Source organism: Aphis gossypii, chromosome 3 (assembly GCF_020184175.1).
Source record: "Aphis gossypii isolate Hap1 chromosome 3, ASM2018417v2, whole genome shotgun sequence".
NCBI lineage: Eukaryota > Metazoa > Arthropoda > Insecta > Hemiptera > Aphididae > Aphis > Aphis gossypii.
The window spans coordinates 48325519-48346769 of record NC_065532.1 but is presented as its reverse complement, the minus strand read 5'-3'; the positions used below and the strand labels follow the sequence as shown (position 1 = coordinate 48346769).

General features: G+C 23.6%; 1 protein-coding gene across 1 annotated transcript in view; it reads right to left on the bottom strand.

The window, feature by feature from the left end:
- The window catches only part of LOC114122854 (nose resistant to fluoxetine protein 6-like), a 32458-nt gene extending 14217 nt beyond the window's left edge, over window positions 1-18241 (bottom strand). Inside the window, exons 1-4 of the mRNA XM_027985628.2 lie at window positions 18087-18241; window positions 13802-14009; window positions 4835-5046; window positions 955-1169 (exon numbers count right to left, since the gene is read on the bottom strand). Of these exons, the coding sequence (XP_027841429.1) occupies window positions 955-1169; window positions 4835-5046; window positions 13802-13985 (611 nt within the window). The 5' untranslated portion in view covers window positions 13986-14009; window positions 18087-18241. The remainder of the gene's footprint in view (window positions 1-954; window positions 1170-4834; window positions 5047-13801; window positions 14010-18086) is intronic.
- Between the last annotated feature and the right edge of the window lie 3010 nt (window positions 18242-21251).

Below are 21251 nucleotides of genomic sequence, written 5' to 3'. Positions count from 1 at the left end.
TAAAATTTTATAATTTTTAAATATCTATATTCAGTAATAAGTATAGGTACAAGACAAAAAAAATTATCAAGTTGCATAATTTATATTCTATGCAAAACCATTATAAAGGGCCATTTTAATAAGTAAATAGTTTAGTTTAATAGCTTAGAAACTACTCGTTTAAATGTTGATTTATATGTTCAAACATATTATTCAAAAAAAATCATCCGCATAACAATATACGGATAGTTCACATTTGAAAAAAATAAATTTTTATCTCCTTAAGGCACTTCTTAAATGATGAAAATACAAAAAAAGTGTTTGAAAACATGTTCTTCAATGTATTTATAAATTCCAAAAATCATAATTTTAATAAATTAATTTATTTTTAAAATTTTAAATGAGGTGAGTATGATTGATGAATCACCATGTATATTTAACAAATACAAAGCGAAAGTTTAAGATGATTATTTATTTTTTTTTTTTTTGTATATCGCCACGTTGCTCAGTCTTTTTCCGAAGCACTACAGGTAACCCTCGTCACTCATTATTTCACACGAAAAACTACAAACCCACAAAGCACTACTTAAAAACAACAAACAAGAAATGGGACCTCTCGCAGTGCAGTAGGTCTTGCTGAGACAAATTCACTGTATAACTTTTTAGAGGGTGGCATTATATTTCTATAGGTTTGCAAATTTCATATTAAATCGTATTATATATACAAAATAAACTAGTTTGCCGGAGAGATTATTGCTGAGTACAAAAATACACAACGTTTACTTAATTAGACTTTTTTTAAAATAACGACTAAATTTTTTTCATCTTGCACTTAGTACCAGATCTATAGACAATATTTTACCGAAAATCATGTTGGAAAATGTTTGATTTTTATCTGTGCTTTAGGTCTCCTGTATATTATGTCAATGATAAAAATCCCTAAAGCTTGTTTAAATTAAATCGTTTAAAACTTACACAAATGCTATGTCATAAGCAGTATATTCATCGCCTGGACGTTGCGCTTGAGTACACATATTGTCAGCAACCGACACATTTTCAATCATGTCTAGTTTGTTTTCTTTGATATAAGATCTAAGATACGTTTGAACATCCAATGCTGAACATGACGCAGGCACACACAAAGCCCATTTTATCATATCTAGACGTTGCTTGAACCTGGCACCACCATACTATAAAAAAAAATATTAATTCAAAATTAATAAATAAAGCATTAATATAAAATACCTATAACCTATTTTTAGTTAACATACATTTTTATGATTAAATCACTAATAATAAATCTTTTTTTAATTGTAAATTAAAATTAAAACAGAAATTATGTTTACTAGAAAATCAAAGGAACCACGATAACTTAAAGTTATATTTATTTTTGATAACACAATTCTTATTTTATTCTAAAGAAATATTTTTCATTTATTATTATTTTTATAATTATAGGTACTATACCTGTATCTTTTTTTTTCTTCAATTTTATATAAAATGATTGATAATTTATTAATTTATGTTAACAATTTATTACGTTTCATTAACATAATGTAATGTAATAATATGTATAACACAATAAGAATTATAATAAAATATGTATAATGTATGTACATATATAATATACAAATTATCGTTCTATTATTTACTTGAAAATTTAAAAATTTAAAAGTTTTTGTGTCTTTGGATTCCGAAAAAATGTATAATTTGTTATTTATACTATGTTTCAAATAAAAAATAATAAATAAAACCATCTGTGTTACCGAATATAAATTATTTATGAAATACTTTCTAAGTAATTAAAAATTTATAATATGACATTAACTATCATTCAGAAAAACCTCCAATATAAGCTTGGTAAAAAAAAGCATTAGTTATTAACTTCAACTTGGCAAAATATTGACAGTTTATATACAATATGTAATTACATAAATATTGAATTTTGAATGAAGTTTTTTTAAATAAGATTCAAAATAGTTTTTAAGTTAAAATTTATTTTTTCTTATATTACCCATTGAGTTATTTAAAACTATTTTAACTATTTTGTGTGTTGTATTAAATTGGGTTTAGTAAATGAGACGTTTTTTTTGTATCAGCGGTAATATATTTTTTATTTAAAATTATTTTATCAAGTACATCATGTATATTAAATTGTTTTTGACCTATTGTTATTAATAACTATTATATTTAATTATAACATTTTATGAAAAAATCTACGAGTATCATTCGAAAATATAGTTTTCATTATTTTAAAATCAGTGTATTGGATGTAAATAACTTTCCAATTATTTATAACTCAACACAGATCTACTTAATGAACTTGTTTTTACTTTGTTCAACGTACGAATGGCAACAAGATTATAACAAACCTCGGTGTTCCGTTATTAGTTTAATCTCTGTCTTGGTGTTTTTTTAAGTATATTTTAATATTTGTTAAAATTAAAAGCATAAAAATCCTTAAAATATAAAAAAAAACATAATATATACAATAATATTAAAAACGTATTATTATGGATAATAATTAATAACTAAAAAGTGAATAATTTATAGTAGTTATACTGACATAATTTTAAAAACAATATGTTTAATTTATTTATTATTATTAATTATTGTTATTATTACTTGGTGTGTACACATTTTTAATTTTAGTACTGTATATAAAATAAAGAATAAGGAATAATATTTTATCGTATTATCAGATTTTACTAAGTATATTTATGATTATTAGTAAAATAAACATAACATGTTAACCTTAATTATTCGCTTATTTGTCTATTATACATTATATATTTTAAAAGCAACTAATTTAATTCAATCCTTTACTAGACTTTTATTTTACATTTACACTTAATTATTTAAAAAAGTTTTGTACGATAATATTGTCATGTATAATGTGTAAAAACTGGTTTTCAGTATGCTCGTTATTGCATCGAGAAAATAAAGAAGGGATGAGAAATAATTTCTCTCAGTCAATGTCAATGACCTTTTCTTCTTCCAAAAAAAAAATGTTAATACACTCGCTCTTAGTTTAGGCTCTAAAAAAATTTAAGGAATGCAGACACACATTTGGGATTTTATTTCAGGGTAAGTTGGTACAATTAACGAAGATTACCATAAAGCATCGACCAGACCGATTTTATTTGTTTGGACAAATTTTGATTAGTATCAAGAAAAATTCACAAAATATCATTACCTATGATGATGTTTGAAATAATTTATTGTTCGGTTAAAATGTATAATTGTATGATTTTATAGAATTAATGCTATTGTTTCGCCAAATTAATAATTAAATATACACGTCTATACACTAGTTCTATGGTATTAAATGCATAATTAAACGAATATTAACCTGATACATATAATTAACTCGGTTGAAACCAGAATTCTATGGACCTATGGTTAAGACGTTGAATAATAAAGTATAGTAGTACCCGTGTATGATGTAAGATTATAACAATACCAACATTAACTACCTATTTATTAAGCCATAATATATATATACATATATGCAAGTAATATGTGTATTAATTTTAAATATTTTTTTATTATACAATCTTTTTAAATAAGTAAATATTATAATGATAGAAAAAAGATATGTTTCAAAGATTAAAGAAGGCTTCAAGTGGAGGAACTTTAACTTAAACCATATTAAAATATCAATAATTATATAGCTATTTTATTTAGTTATCTTTCAAAGACTACTATTATATTAGGTAAGTATATCTAATGTTATGTTTCGTCAAATAAATGGCGTTTAATATTTATTGTCATTATTCATTGTTGATTTTTTCAATAGATTGATTACACTTTATGTAAAGTTTTTGATACAAACAGGAATTTCTTATCGAGGACGACAGAAGGTTGAGGTGAGCAACTATCAGCATTTGTTTTATAAATCGAACAAGGGTGTTCAAGGACATAAATTTAAAATAAGTTTGACTTATCCATAACTATAAAATATTTGTGTAGTTTTATATGACTATTCTTTTTATTTATGAAAATACAGTATAATATATATGTTTTGAATTAGTTACAACTGATATTCAAAATATATGAGCTACTAGATGAACTAGTTATCATTATTTTAACATGATTATTAGTCTGGTTTTTTATAACTTCCTACAAACATCATCATTTTGTAATATAAAACGTGTTAAGTATCTTAAATTCTTATTCAATTTATCAATAATGTTATTTTAGTAAGAATTATAGGAATTAATTCGTTTCCATTAAACGTAGGTTACCAGTCATTATTTATTTTTTCTTTCTAAAGGACATGCAAGTATGCAACATAAAGGCTTTGCTTTTAGCAGAACCAACTATAATATAGCGTTAGCATTAATATTAGAATGAATTGACTTATCACTTATATCATAAAATTTAAAGGTAATAATATCATCCAGGGCAGAAATCCCTTTTGACTATTTTTTTAAATTTAGGATTGATATTATGTCAATTAATTGTAAAATTTTAAAGCTATCAGCACAAGGATGATTCTGCTGAAAGCAAATTCGACACCTTACACCTGAATCATAGATTGAAAACAAACAATACGTTTACAATATCATCACATTAATAAAAGTAAGTAATTATTATTACTAATGTAATAATGTAATACCTACATATATAAATATATTATAATATAATAACAGCAGCTGTTGGAAAATATAAAATATATACGAAATAAATAAGTTTTTATCTGACATTATAAACGAAGATATATGTATGTTCATTTTTACGATCAATCATTTGAAAAGTGCATTTGTCGAAAAATAGCAAATAATCAAATAGTATAGGTACTGTACGTGAATTTAATTTGTCGAAATAAAGGCAGAAAAAAAACTTTTCTTACGTAAATCTTATGCCAAGCTGGTAATAACGGATCATACTCTCTAGCTAGTGGATCAGCATAGGAATATTGAGGCGGCACATCGAGTTTGACATCAACGAGACAGTATTGGGCCTTAATTGGTTTAGCTACCTGCAGGCACTCGTCAAAGTCTCCTAACTGGAATCTGTTTCCAGATAACAGACCCACTGCTTGTTTCGCTGATGCATCCCACACTAGAAAATAATATAATAATAGTATGATTAGATTTTTTAGGGTTTCTATAAGTAATGAACTGAAACCTTTTAAACACTCATAGTTTTCATTTATCCATCCTGGTATTCTATTGATGTGGTAACTTATTATTATGATACGGTTTTTAATTAATTTTATTTTGACGTGTTTTGTTATTTAATATAGTAAGATAAATATTTAAAACAATTTATAGTCTGGCATTTATAATTACAAATAATATATAATATGTGTTTTTATATAAATATGAATCTGATCTCAAATTTGTGGATTGCGTTTTCAAAATTTTTCGCTTAAGTTATTAACAAAAACACAATTTTTAAAAATTTGTTTCAATGAAAAATAAAGTATTTTTAACAGAAAAATTTATTTTTGATAAATTATATAAATCTTTATGTTTTAATATATGTATTCAATTTAATATAAAAATACGTAGGTACTTGTAAAAAGTAAATATTTTAAAAATTCTATTAAAACCAGTAAAATTGGGATACTTAAAAATTTTATACCTTAAAATTTCTCCAATTGTTTTAATAATATAATAAATTTCCTGTATGAATTATTACGAATGAATTATTTATATTTAACGTATCAGAAATAAGTGTATTCAAAATTTAATAATACAGTAATTGTTGAATTGACAGTGTAATTACCATAACAATGATGTTAAATGTTTAATATCGTTTCCGCTAAGTTACGTATTATAGAACAATTTTTATGTTTAGATGAATCAAATTTACTGTATTATTTTTAGTATTAGAGTAAATTAACCAATAACATTATTATTAATTATAAGTAAATATATTTTCTAGTGCTTTATGCAGGCTTTTTGTACTTCAATTTTGATGCAAGTTATCTCTATTTTTAAATTAAAAAAATAAATATTGTTTTAAAATTTCTAAGTTATTCGTTAGTATGACGAAGAAAACGTATACAATATCCTCTTAACGAGGTTGTGTAAATAACAAATAGTAAATACTATATGTGTGGTCGTGTCTCGTGTGAATATTAAATATTAATATCATGCAATATTTTAAGTACACAAAATAATAGATAAATTCCCTCTAACTATCATATTATTTCATTCGTTAACTATATTCTATAAATATAAAAAAAAAACACGCTTATATTTACAACTTATTCATATTATTATTGTATAAATAACGTTACTTTTTTATTGAAACCAAAGTTCTATTTTTTAATGCATATCAGTAAGTAGAAAGAATAATTTTACAATAAGTTTTGTTTATAAATAAAATACGATATTCCTATTTTTTTATAAAAAGAACTCGTGTGTGAAATTGAAATATTACATTATTATTCATTTAATTTTCATAAGTCTATAATATTTCATCTATATAAAACAATATTTAGAATAATTTGAATATTTTTTATACTCTTTTTTTTCTTTTTACATATTTTCGATATTAATAATGTACCATTAAACATACTTGTAACAACATAATATTTTAGGTTAGCTAGAAGTTAAAATTAAATTAAAAAAAAAGAGAGATTGAACATTTGACAAGCATCCCAAGCAAGTCCCAAGCGTATTGAATACGTCATGTATAATGTATAAATATACAGTAAAAAATCATCACTTTTGGAAATCGATTCTGAAAGGGGCTTTGTTAAACACTATTACTGAAATTTCTATAACACATCTCCGTTTTATGTTTAAAAATAAGCTATAATAAAAAAATCTAAAAACAAAATGTAAAATAAATTCGATTTTTTACCAAAAAAAAGGAACTATTTTAAAGTTCCAAAACATTCGCTCTGATCAAAATAATGTTCACATAAAATATTTAAAAAAAATTCATGACTATAAGACCATTACGTATAAAACTTGCTTTGCTGTGAATAAAAAGACTAAGTAAAATTTTAATAATAATTATAAAGGACACAATGTTGAGGGTTAAACAAAAATATGTTATTCAATTGTATCTGAATACAAATTAACAGAATGTACTGTATTAAAAACTACAAAACACGAATACAATGGTTTATTCATATTTTGAATTGATTGAAAAAAGTATTTTCAATAAAAACTTAAAATACACAAGTTTACAAACCAAATAATATCTAATGAAACTTTGTAAATTTGTGATTACTATTTTTCTTATAATCATTTAATCCTTTATTGTATTTTAATTAAAAAAAAAAATCATTTTCATTAAAAATGTAAAAGTCTATAAACTTATATGAAATAAAAAATACATAACTCTCAATTCCTAATGGCCCCAATTTTCAAATTATCAAATTTATACTGCTAGCCTAGTAGTTTTATATTTTTAACTAAATTTTTATTTTTAAATTTTGCATATTTTTTGCTATTTTACGAATAACTTTTTTTTTTTTATTAAAGACAATTATTATTGTTATAAAAATTATGACTTTTTTCATATAATAATATATTAAAAGTGTTATTTGTATACTCAATTTTATCTGTTTTTTTTTTTTGACGGATTTTATACTAAAAAGGGGTACTTATGAAGAGCTTACATGCTCCCGAATAAACATCGAGGAAACAAACTATTAACTCACTGACCTTCATCAGTGATTGTCCATCTCGTTTTCAGAATTATAGGTGCGCAAGGCTTTTTACATTTCTGAGAACAGGTCAACAGGACCCAATATCTGACATAAGTGATACATAGATGATAGACTTAGCGTGCTATTTGATATTTTTTTTGTTGCACGAAAAAAACATTAAATCATAATATATCTAATATGTTTTTAAAACTATATCAACGAGAATTGTATTTTTATAATTATTATATTAGTTATTGATTGCTAGCGGCAATCTTGCAACAGATCCAACTATGAAAAATAAATTATCAAACTTAGCGAGGGGGAGTTGGTTGCTATAGTAATGAAATTATATTCAGACAACCTAGGTACTATAACGTTATAACTTATAACGATAATTGTTATTATTTGATTACCATAAACTCGGGCATAAAGTATAAGCATTAAACACTATAACGATAAAAATTTTGTATTCAAACCAAAAACGTAAATATATATATGTACTCGTATTAAAAAAAAAGATTACAGCAATGTTGATATAGTAACGTAATTAAATTATTTATCAGTTCCTAGGACCAACCAACCTAAGAACTATAACGCGAAATCAGAACGTTATTACAATAATAAATCATCGTTGTTATTGTTTAATTGTCACCATGACAACTGTAACGGTCAGTTACAAAACGGTTAAGTTTCATTTTTATCACTGTAACAGTGTAACCTGATCTAAAACATATGTTTTACTTTACCTGTTTTAAGAATGTCGCTGTATAACCAATACCTACGCTATTTTTTATAACATTTTATTAATACATCTCTGAATAAATATATTGAACTATTAACAATAGTAGAAGTTAGAACATAATGTCTATATTTACTAAGAAACTTGGAACTCGTCGATAAACTAATATACTCGTATTTAACTTACGAAATTTGTCAGGAAAATTGTATGATAACAATATGTTATAGGCATCTCATGCGGTTGTATGTATATTTAACCGGATTATGCCGTTGGCATGAAAACAGAAAGTCAGCGAGATCAAAACGAGTGGTATTTCAACCCGTTCGATCAAAGCAAATATCCAGTTGTTTAATAACTGTTAATTTCGTTAAATATAATATTATTATGTGCATATATTTTACGTTCGCTTTTAAATTAGTAACCTTATATGTATAATACAATAATTAATATTAGTAGAACGGATAGTCTACAGTTTTAACCACGAGGAAGTTTGAGTTACAACTGGTTTGGGCCGGATCTCTACCTTAGTACTATATAGAGAAGTTCACAGGATGAATGAATCATTAACCATAATCATAATATTAAAGTAGGTATGATATAATAATAATAATAATAAATTATGAATTATGAATATTTTGTTATTGTTACAAAGGTTGTAACGCTGTTTTGTCAATAAAAAATATATATACCTATATTTTATTATATTGCAATAAACTCAATGTGAATAATGGAACATAGCAGAAGTAAACTCTTCAAATTAAAAATATATGAACACCCTTTTGAATGATACTCCAACCACTTTAAACTTTTAATGCACATTCGCAGCATTTTTATTTACTTATAAATGGTTTATTTTATACATCATGATATTATTGAAATATGGTTGACAGTCTGTATTTTCTGCAGTTGCCATTACTCAAGACTAACGGAAACTGCTTGACTACCAACTACATACATCTTTCGTCTTTCTATATCCTCGTAGAGGTTATAGCTCTCTTTTTTCTCTCTCTTTCTCTATCGCTTTTTAGAAATATACTAATGTAATCCATAGTACTTAACTATGCAAATTACATGCAAACTCATAAAAACAAAAATTTCCCTTGATATTATAAAATTACTATCATTAATAAATTAAGTTTATTATACAAATATACTTTCGCTAATTATAACCATGAGCGTTTGAACATAGTGCACATTAAAGTATTCAAAACTATTTCCAAATTGCAAGTATATAAAATCAATTATTTATTATTACCCACCATTGTTGGGATCGCATATAATTAGAAATACCTACTTGTGTATTATTAAACATTTATTCATATAATATATTCCTACTACATACAATTAATATGTAATTAAAACTCAAATATTTTGTAGACACCAAAACTCTCAGGATATACAATCATCAGATAAAAATTCTAGTACTACCTACTTTAAAAGTTTAAATATAGGCACTAAATCAAATTCAATATACACAATATAATATTTTTAATATAATAATAGTTATAGTTAGAAATCAACTTTTGTTTCTTATGTATTTAAACGTACCTATTTTAAATATTTACCAAAGACTATAAATTGATTTATTGTAGTATATATATATATATAATATATATATATAGTAATTTAAACGTTGCACGAATGTCATTGACATTATTGTATCATTTTAACAGTATTAACATTGATGTTAGCCTTCAAAATTGTTCTATATATCCGATTCAATATCGCATTTTAAAATTAAAAACTAGTAAGTGCTTGCACAATAAAATTTTACTCTGGAAAAATTTACGATGCGAAAACGACTCTTTAAAATTATAATAAAAACACTGCATCAGCTTCTAACCTAATCTAATCAGCAGCTTATTGGTATTATAGTGGTATTAAAGCAAATTAATTTGTAAATTTTTTATTTAGACTTCCATCGTATCGAATATGTATATTATATTTATATAGAACTAAATGCTTACACCAAAATTGATAGCATTGATACTCAACGGCTATCGAATATCAAGGTAATAATAATTTATCTTAAACTACAATTTCAAAACTATAAAAGATCCAGAGGAAACTGAATAATCAACTATATAAAATTAAACACTTCATATATTATATGCATGCATATTAGTTATATAATATATTGATAAATTGCATTATTATAAAATTAATTATATACTTTATAAGTAACGATATATAGGATATTTAAATTTGGGCGTCCTCGACGAAACTTGTGACTCCTGTTTCTGTACATTTTTGTGCTACACAATGTATTATTCTAATAGTAAGCAGGTGCCTATAAGTTATACCTCAATTATCACGCATAAATGGACAGTAATATTTAAATTTTTGAATTATTATTTTAACGTTATTATCATAATTATTGTAAGCCATTATTATTATTATTTACTTATTCCGTGTTTCAGATAAACATTTTTTAAATATTATTGCATTAAAAATGCATTGCTTACGATGTATGTGTTTAAATAATTTAAATCATTATCATAATATAATAATTATCAATTGGCAGTATTGATGTTTAAAAAAAGTTTTGGCAGATGATAATTGTAATTTAATTATTCAATTTTTGAGTTTTTGTAGAATTTATGTCAATCAATAATATAGTATAGGTTGATGTTTAATAAAACATAAAAACCAAATGGTAATAAAAAAAAACAACATAGTAGGCCTATAGATAATTACAATTATTTTTACACATATTATAGTATTTGGAAGTAGATACCTGCTATTCATTTTACACAAAATAAACAACAGCTGACGGAGAAAATTGGTCTAACAAAAACAATTGAAATTGCCCCAGATATTTAGGTTAATGGTATAAATTACACTTATTCGAATTTTTGCTAAAAATGAGTGATATCGAAAAGTATTTTGTATTTTAAGCTCATCTTCTCTCGTGATAAGATTAGGTTCAAATATAATAGGATTAAATTATAATTGCAAGATTCTGCGTGTAGGATATGCGAAAATGATTTCGGTATCAACTAGTTATGTTGAGATCAACAAACGGAAAGTGGACAGTGTTAACTATGAAAAAAACTAGTTACCTATCAATTGTATTTTTCGATCAGAATACACTATAATTCGATATCCAGGTTACTGAATAAAATTATTTGCCAGTCTCCAATAAAATATTAAAAACAATATTATTTTTATTCACACAAAATAATATACTCAGAATATATATTTATGTGTAATAATTATACCTATTAAATTATTATTCAAAATATACGAATAAATCTGTATAAACGAAATTTGAATACAAATATTTTGTTTTAGTTAACAATTAAAACATGCCATGATATTATTAATTATTATGCTCTAGGTTTTATTTAAATTTATAAAATATATTATTTCATGTAATTTTGTATTTTTAATACTTATATTTTTTTTTTAAGTTGGATATTAATGTACTCGTATAGTATGTTACGCATTAGTAAATTTTATTGTTATTATACTTATTACCTATACTGGAAAATTTGATTTAAAAAAAATGATAAATGTATAATTTTTTATGTTATTATAATATTTTTAACAACATTTTTATAGATGAAATATTTTTATTTAATTTTATTGCCTAAAGTAACCCGGGACTTGAGTTATTATAAGCAACAAAATTCTTAGTCAAGTAATACTACATAATAGCCATAATAATAACTGATTAAGGGACAATCGTTTATTCAGATTAATGTATAATGTATTTGTTGTGAAAATACGTTAAATCTAAGTATGAAACACAAATTTGTGAAACAATTTAGATTTTCTAAATTATCAAAAGGAATAGTAGCGGTACATTTTAATTTGTTCGAAGTTTTTTAGAATGACATAAAAACCACTTATAACCCTTAAAGGACAACAAAAATACTTGACGAATACAATCATTTGTAGAAATGCATAAGGTGATGGGTTTTAATTTAATAAATTGTAATTAATTAGGATGCAGCATACGCAAAACATAGGTAACAATTATTTGTTAAATACCTATATAAACATATTAAATACGAGTACCTACAGAATTCTTTATTAAAATTAACTATTTAAATCTTCTAAAAATAATTATAAAATATAGATGTTTTAATTAGTGTTTGAAATACTTCAAAAGTAAGTAGGTATGCAAATACTTGTGTTCGAATATTTCACAAGTGAATGGCTATTATAGATACCTGACTGGTATAGAAGTCACTGTATAATAATGCAATGAAACGGCATGTCACCGGAATGCCTAACCTATTCTACCATAACCTATCTACACACTGGGGAAAACCACATGTCTGCATAATGTGTAGGACGTGGGTACATGTGTACCAATAGATTTTTTCACACAATTGTACATTTTCTCGCTTCAACGTTGACACGATATTTTGCATGATCACCATTAAAACCACGGTTTAGGATACCGATATATGACAATATATGACACATTCCGTACGTCCCCATTAGGAATTTCAAAATCATTATTTTTGCAAAATGTTTAGCATACAATTATCGTTAACTGACGAGACCTGTTTTGGAATTTTCTTGGCATCAAATCATGTTTAAAATTAAAAATAACACGAGAAAGACAGTAGAAACGTTTCTATAGTCCCTCTCACTATTTTCAGACTATCATGGATTTTCTGCAATGATCAGCATATCAATTAACAATTTAACTGGCCGTTCAGTCGGGGCCTAACCGTATCATTATTTTGTGTAAATCGATCGTGGATCAACTAAATTAAAGAGCGCTCATTGTTTTCACCAAGTTTAATTATTGTGATATTTATACAAATTTTAAACAATTTTATAAACATTTCAAGCGAAGTATTTCCACCCAATTTATCGTTTATTTTTTAACTTAATTATTTTGAATTAAATAATTAAAAACTTAACCAAAAAATACCTAAAACAATTATTTCGTGATAAAATAACCACTGTACAGTATAAATGATTATAGTTTTATCGTTTTACATTAAACACACTTGTACAATATACAGACAAACCCGAAAACTCCATTACCTACGAACGCTTAACACATATACTAATAAAATTCTACAAATATAAACAAGTAATAGCCAAGTAAGACGATAAAAATTCTAATGAAAAAAAAAAACTAAAATTCACGAATACCTATACAGTTATTATGGTTCTAAAATAAAATATATCTAACCAATAGGTATTTAAAAATATGAAATTAGCCCTGATTCAACTATAATGGTAAACATTAAACATATCTAGACAATAATTAATAACTAATGATAATTACTATAATTTCACATTATTTTTATATAATAATATATCATACGTATTCTTCCGAGATAATAGAATAAAATCGATACGTTTATAAGCAAAGAACATCATATTATACAAAACTAATAATGATGTTAATAACCTTGCCTACGGCTCATAATAATATAATATAATAATTGAAAGAAAATATGTCTATAATATTATTTTAATTATGGATAACTTACTTTGTTGAGCCCATAGAGTCATATTTTTCAAACCCAATTGTAATTTTAAACTATCATATTGGCATTGAGAATTTTCTGATTTTATAATAGCATTTGGTAAAGTTGGTAATATATTTGCTGGTCCTGTCAACGATGCGTTGACACTGACCAGGAATAACAAAAATACTGCAAAACGGGACACCATTTCATCGGTCAATGGTATGAGTTTCTGAAACAAAAGTAAATAATTTATTATCTTGTCAAAAAGTTAAATAAGTATAGTTGAATTAATTTGTGAAGATATATTTGTTTTTTTTTTATGTTAAACTTGAGGTATATAATTGTATTAATTATATCAATCGTATTGAACCTTTAAAACGTAAATTAATATTTTATACAATATTTACTTTTAAATTTATTTAAGTGTTAATTTATGCAATTTTCAATTACTCTGTTAATAGAATGTAAATATGCCTATTTGAAATAGATCTCAATGACCTCAATAAGATAGTTTTTTATCTTAAAAATAAAGTTTACTTAATATAATAAGATAAGCTATTCGTATCATATATAATTTCATTAAAGTCACCAATGAAAAATTATTCATACAAAAAATTTAAGGAATACTATTTAAATCTAAGCAAATTTTGATAGCATTTAATTAACAATTCACAAAATACTAAATAGGTAATCAAATTTTTAAATGTTTTAGTGTATATGTTACGCATTACTTTTGTATTTAAATTTTTCTTATGCTATACCTATTAAGTTGCACTGAGTAATTAGTTGATAAAAATGTTTTTACAGTCTTATAACAATATTGGTTTAGTTCTACTAGTCAGTTATAACCGTATACTATCTACTTTGTAGAAGTTATATTACCAATAGTAAACAAATGTTTTATTTAGACAACACTGTCTATAACAATATGTGCTATGGTGACGTAGCAATTTAAATGTAGTGACCACTATGATACCACAATTGAGGCTTGTCTGATTTTTAGGGTAATTTTGACAGTTAGATGTTAAAAAAAAAACCTTAAGTAATCATATTTCCGAAAAGCTACACCAGGTCATCACCCGTTAAATATTTAAATTAAATAAACTCGAGCACAACTACTAGAGTTATATGTACTTTAATACTGCTTTATCTACACATTATATCATATGATATAAAAACCAACTATAAAAGCATTTAGCAAATAATATACATAATAAAGTAGGTAATAATTTTTATCTACGATAAGCCGTGAATATGTATACATAATCAACAAATTATTTATTTAACTTTGGTGATGATATATTATTATTGATAACTCTTTATAATAATACTGTCTGATTTTTAACATTTTAACTCGTTGTATATTCTTTGAAGTATGTCTTAGACAAAACAATATTTTTGATTTAAGAAAAATATATTTTTAAGTTTTTTACTTTTTTAAATGAAAACACACATTTTTAATTTTACAACTTAAATCAGAATATATTTCTGAATATGTTATAACTTAAATATTCAATTATGAAGTAGGTTCTAGTACTCATGATAACTATTATAATATTATTTAAAGTTTACGAATATACCCCGTAGAATATTGATTTACTATTTAGTTTATCTTTAAATACTTATAATTTATAAGTTATAAGTCTTAACTAATCAACTATTCATTTTAAGTACAATTTTTATTTATTTTTTATCTAAATTTTTGAAAATATTCTGTCACAGAATGTAAAATTTAAGATTTTTATGAGCATAAAAAAAATTTAAAAATATAACTATCGATAAAAAATATTAAAAAACAAAAAATAACTTTTTTAAAAATGTTGTAGGTTTTGTAATTATTTAAAATTATATAAAAACAAAAATTCTTTAAACATTAATACATTTTGAGATAATGAATGTTTACTGTCATAAGAATTATAATTATTGTTCATGAAACATCATGAAACAAGTACGACATTATACAAAAATAGTGACTTTAAAAATATCCAACTTTAATTTATTAGTTAATTTAAATTCGTCAACTTAAATTAGCGTTACCTAATAATCAATTTTGTTTCAGATGTTCAATTGATAAGGACTTAAACATTTAATGAATATTAATGACACAAGTGTATAGAACCCTATATGGTTAGATAATGTTTATCTAAACTATGTTATAAGGTAATCAACATTTTCAATACTGATTATATTATATTATAGTTTAAGTCTTCTCCTTGATTATTATTATATTTTATACTAAGACAGAAAAAATGAGTAATACATTGATAATATTAGATAAATGAGTACGAGTAAGTACTGTAAAAAATTTCATTTCAATATTTAATAGGTTTATCAAAACAAAATTATAAATATAAACTTTTTAATAGGTACTCACGAATACATCATTTTTCATTTTTAACATTAAAAAATGTTATAATAAAATTTAAATTCTGTTATATTTTAAGTTGGTTCAACAAACTAAAAAATTTATTTATTATATAGGTGGGTAGGTAACTTATGTCTGTAATACATAAGAAGCTTCTTAAATAAATGCATGAATATTTAAGTCTCGGGTTTACTAAAACGGCAAAAATATTATAACACAAAATAACTTGAGAACGTATAGAAGACTATAGATCATTAATAATAACTCTTATTGTAATTTATAAATATTAAAATATTATGGCATTTAAAAAAAATTTTTTTTAGATGTGTTGGTTTTCTTTTGAGCAGTTCTATCAAATTTTTATCTTGAAACTATAATTCATAAACTCAAATTGATATTCTATAGTACAACATTTTTGTAATACATTTTTTAACATGAATTTTGAAAATAATAATTACGCAAAATCTATGAAGCTAAATAACAAGTAATATGAATTATGGTAAGTATTATAATATGCATAATATTGTATGAATCCATACGTCATAAAAATAATATATTTATCATTTTTGTTTTTGTTTTTCATACTTCATATTAAGTGAATAATAATCGATTTGAATATTTTAAATTATTGGAATATAAATATTTATTATTTAAATGTTTTAGGACATTTGTAAATTAAAGTAATTTTCTCACTACAGTAATGTTTATTGTAATAATACTATTCTAGTATATAAGTTAAAATCTATACGATCACTGGCTTACCTATAGTCCGAATACTATTCACAATTACAAGTGTGTAATATTATTAAAAACCTTTATTTGATATGAAAATAATTATAATATTATTAAATGCCATAAATATTAAATATATATGATATACTTCCCTATAAAATAAATTTAAATTCAAATTTTTATTTTTGGCTTAAATACATGCATACTGCATATTTATTCATAATTGAATAATTAATAATGCTATATTACGATCAATTATCTTGCAAATATTAACTAAGAAGTTCAAATAAACTCACAGCTTAAACACCAATAATTTGTCAATAGTTTTCAAAATATCTATTTCATATAATTCGTGACGTATTATTTAAGTATTTTATATGATGTATTATGAATAAAGATTGCATTGGTTAAAATAAATAAAAGCTATTATGATTGTATTTGCATACCAAAAGTTAAAATTTTTGTTATTTTTGTACAGTTCTAGTTTAGCTACTTGTTATACATTTTCATATGTATCTATGTATGTTCTATGTATGTATGTATGTATGTATGTATGTATATATGTATATAATATGTACTATGAGTGGTATAAAATAAGCAATAATAATAAAATCTAGATTTAAAAAGAGTTCACATTATTTTATTGACAATTTAATAATCTAACGAAGCTAATAATTTTTATTTTACATTATTTAAATCCTCGATACATTTTTTTAGGGTGTAGCACTGATGTTAAAATTCTATAAACACAAATTAATATATATATATATATACCAATTATTGTTTTTTCATTGCAGTATTTTGACTTATAATTTATATATTAATTAAAATTTGAATAATAAAATGGAAATACCGTTAAAAGTTGTATAATTGTAAGTAAATTAAAAAATAAAAAATTATCGATTCACAATTGTAGATAATTACTTTTATATTTGTTTAAAAATTAGGTATATATTTTGGTATTTCGGTGTTGGTTACTTAATTTAGTTCTTCTTTAAAAGTTAGTCAAATACATATGTGTATTTTATATCTATCAATATAAATAAATTTGAAAAATTAACATGAATTTAATTAAAAATACTGCACTAGTTTAATAATAAAAAAATTATGTTGATTGTTAAATCTATCGTATTCAACAATATTAGTATATATTATGATTAAAATATTAAAAAAAAAATTAAATTGATATAAGTATTAAGCGTAACTTACATGAAATTGTTTTCCCGTTCTACCACGTATCCTATGAGACGACGGCTCTAATCTGTCCACTAAGACGACTGGACAACGACTCACTGAAACTGGTTACGGTTCAATTATCAACACCAAGTTCAAGAATAATATCCCCACCTCAACAACTGTGTTATTATTATTTCCATCCTTGTGATTTCCTCCATACTTAGACTTAAAATTTTAGAAAATAATGTGCTATACAAACGACATAAATATAAAATTGAATATTTCACAAAAACCTTGAATATAAATGGTGGGAATGATTAAAAATATTTGATTCTCCTCTATATTACAATATATTTCGTATTTTATTATTTTATATTCTAAGCAGGTGGAGTGTTTATCATATTTAGACAAGTAGTCAGGTTTATCTTAAGGAGGTTGTAATAATTTTATATTTGAAAATAGTTTGAAAGGAGCTTATACAGTATACACTGTCTATTATAGTTACCACAATTATTTTCATATTGATAAAATTCGTTAAAATCGTGAAAATTCGTAATTTATTTATTATCTACTGAAAATTCAAAGCTATGCATTGAAAAATCTATACAATGACGAAAAGAATTTTTTTATTGCAAAATTAAAATATCGAAAAAAATTATACAAAATTTATTTATAGAAATTTCAAATTCCAAATTTTACAGCATCGGATAATAAAACAAAAAATATTGTGATCTTAATCATTTTGTTGTAGTTCAAAAATATTATCTATAGGTACTTAAAATATTTATCCAAATTGTTGATAGTATAAAGTTTATATTAATTTGTTTTAGTTAATATTATAAACTGATCTACAGTAGTACAGACGTACAGTTAGTAATATTAAAACTATAATAATATAATATTATATGCTATTTTTTTTTTTTTTTTTTTGTTTTGTCTAAAATTAGTTTAAATTATCGTAAAGATAAATTTCTAGTAGTAACAATACAAATACATAATAAAATATCTTTATAAATAGAGGTTATCCGCTTGGAATCATTTTTTGCATAAATTATATATACATCAGAACATTAAAGTAGGAATAAAATAAAATCAACCTTCAATTGAGTACGCTGTAAATATTAGATAAGAAAAAGGACCAATTGAAAAAATATTTATTTAAAACAAAATCTGGTATTGTATAAACATCAAAAAGTGTTTACATTATAATTTTAGTGTGAGCAATATTATATAATGTTAAAAAAAATTGTCTTACAGTACAGACACTACAGTAAGTGAAAATCGAAGTGCGAGTATATTTGACATTGACAACATTCAACTACGTACTTTTTTATGTATATTATGTAAAATGATTTATCATTAAATTTCCATTCAACACATTCCCTACAGAGACTTAGGTACTCAATGACGAGAAATAATACTGAGTGTACGCGATTTGACTTCCCTGTTTTAATTTTTTAAATTTTTATCTCGTAATTTTATAATTCAGTAACGCAGTAACCTATAAGGCTATAACTAATAATAAATTAATATAAACAATGATAGCCAGATTAATCCTTATTATTATGTTCGTATAGTATTAACGAATTAAATGTATATTAATCAAATATTGTTTTAATTAGATAGGAATCATTTTATGGGTCCCCAACGTATAATTTTTATTTTCAGAAACATATTTAGAAAATGTATTTTAACATTTTAAAGACTGTATGTTGCCAAACAAACAAAAAATTACAGGCATAATTCATTTTATTGTTAAGCACACAAATGCATACAACATTGGTTATGGATACAGAATAATACATTGATTTAGAATATTGGTTTATCAGTACTTACCTCAAGGATATAATTTAATATCAGTGTAGTACCAATGTCATTCCTTATTATTTTAAATTTCATTAAATTGATGCTAATTTATAATAATTTAAAAATTTAATTCCTGAGAATTTAAGAAATGTATATATATATATTAGAGAAAGTATGCATAAATAGAACTATTCTGTGTCTTGACGTCTATCAATCGTGTTCCTTTAATAATGAAATGTATTTACTGTCTTCATGAATTTTTCTTATTTAGATATAATATAACATGTAGTATAACTAATAACTATATTTAATTTGTATGGTTAAAAAATAACATTCATAAGTATACATAGAAGGAATGTAGAATTGTCAACAATTTTTAATGCAGTATATGAATACAACACAGAGAACGTCTCTATTTACTCATCTATCTTCACACGCTACATAGATATGAATACAACATTGAAAATTTTACAAATTCCAATTGCGAATGCGATATTGCACAGCGTACTATTTGTATTTTACACATTTTTCAGAAGAGGTTATTTTCTGATGTGTATTAAGTTATTGAGATATAAATATCAAGAAACTGATTAAAAATAGACAAAAATATATTAAATATATATATATTTTTTTTTTTTTGTACAGTTCTTACTTAAAACCTAATGTCCATAATTCAAATCTCTAAGTATAATAACTACAATATACTAGTTACTGATTAGTAATTATTATTATACTATTAGAACAACAAAATAGACCACTATTACTATTGAAGATGTTATGTACACATAATATCTATAAATTAATAAGTTAAAAAGTAAAATTTGTTTAAGTACACATAACCCTAATTCTAGCAGTATTATTAATAACTTTAATGCTCTGCTGCTCAACACTAATAATTACATGAGGATATGAATCATAGAAATCATAAAACACGAGTAGGTAGTAATTGATAATATTATTAAAGGATTGATGGTATGCAAAATATATATACATATATACATATGTATATATATATATTATATTATACTGTTTTACTAGCTGTAGGTACTTACCTTGATTTACGCTTTGTCTACCACGAACATAATTCTCTTCGGCATACGAGTACCTACCTATATTATAACAAATATAAATAAACTAGATGTAAAATAAATCAAATTTAGTGGAAGCAACTAATAATAATTACGACGAGTTATTGATTCATTAATTAATAATAATAACACATTTATAAATATGAACCTAACCAATTTCATTGTTTAGACCATATCAGTTGTCACTAAGTTTTAGCGGGAATAATAATTATAGTATCAAAGTTATAAACGATTTTTTTTTAATTTGTAGCAATTCGATAATATGATTAACGAATAACCTTTAATGGCTTAAACATGTAATAAA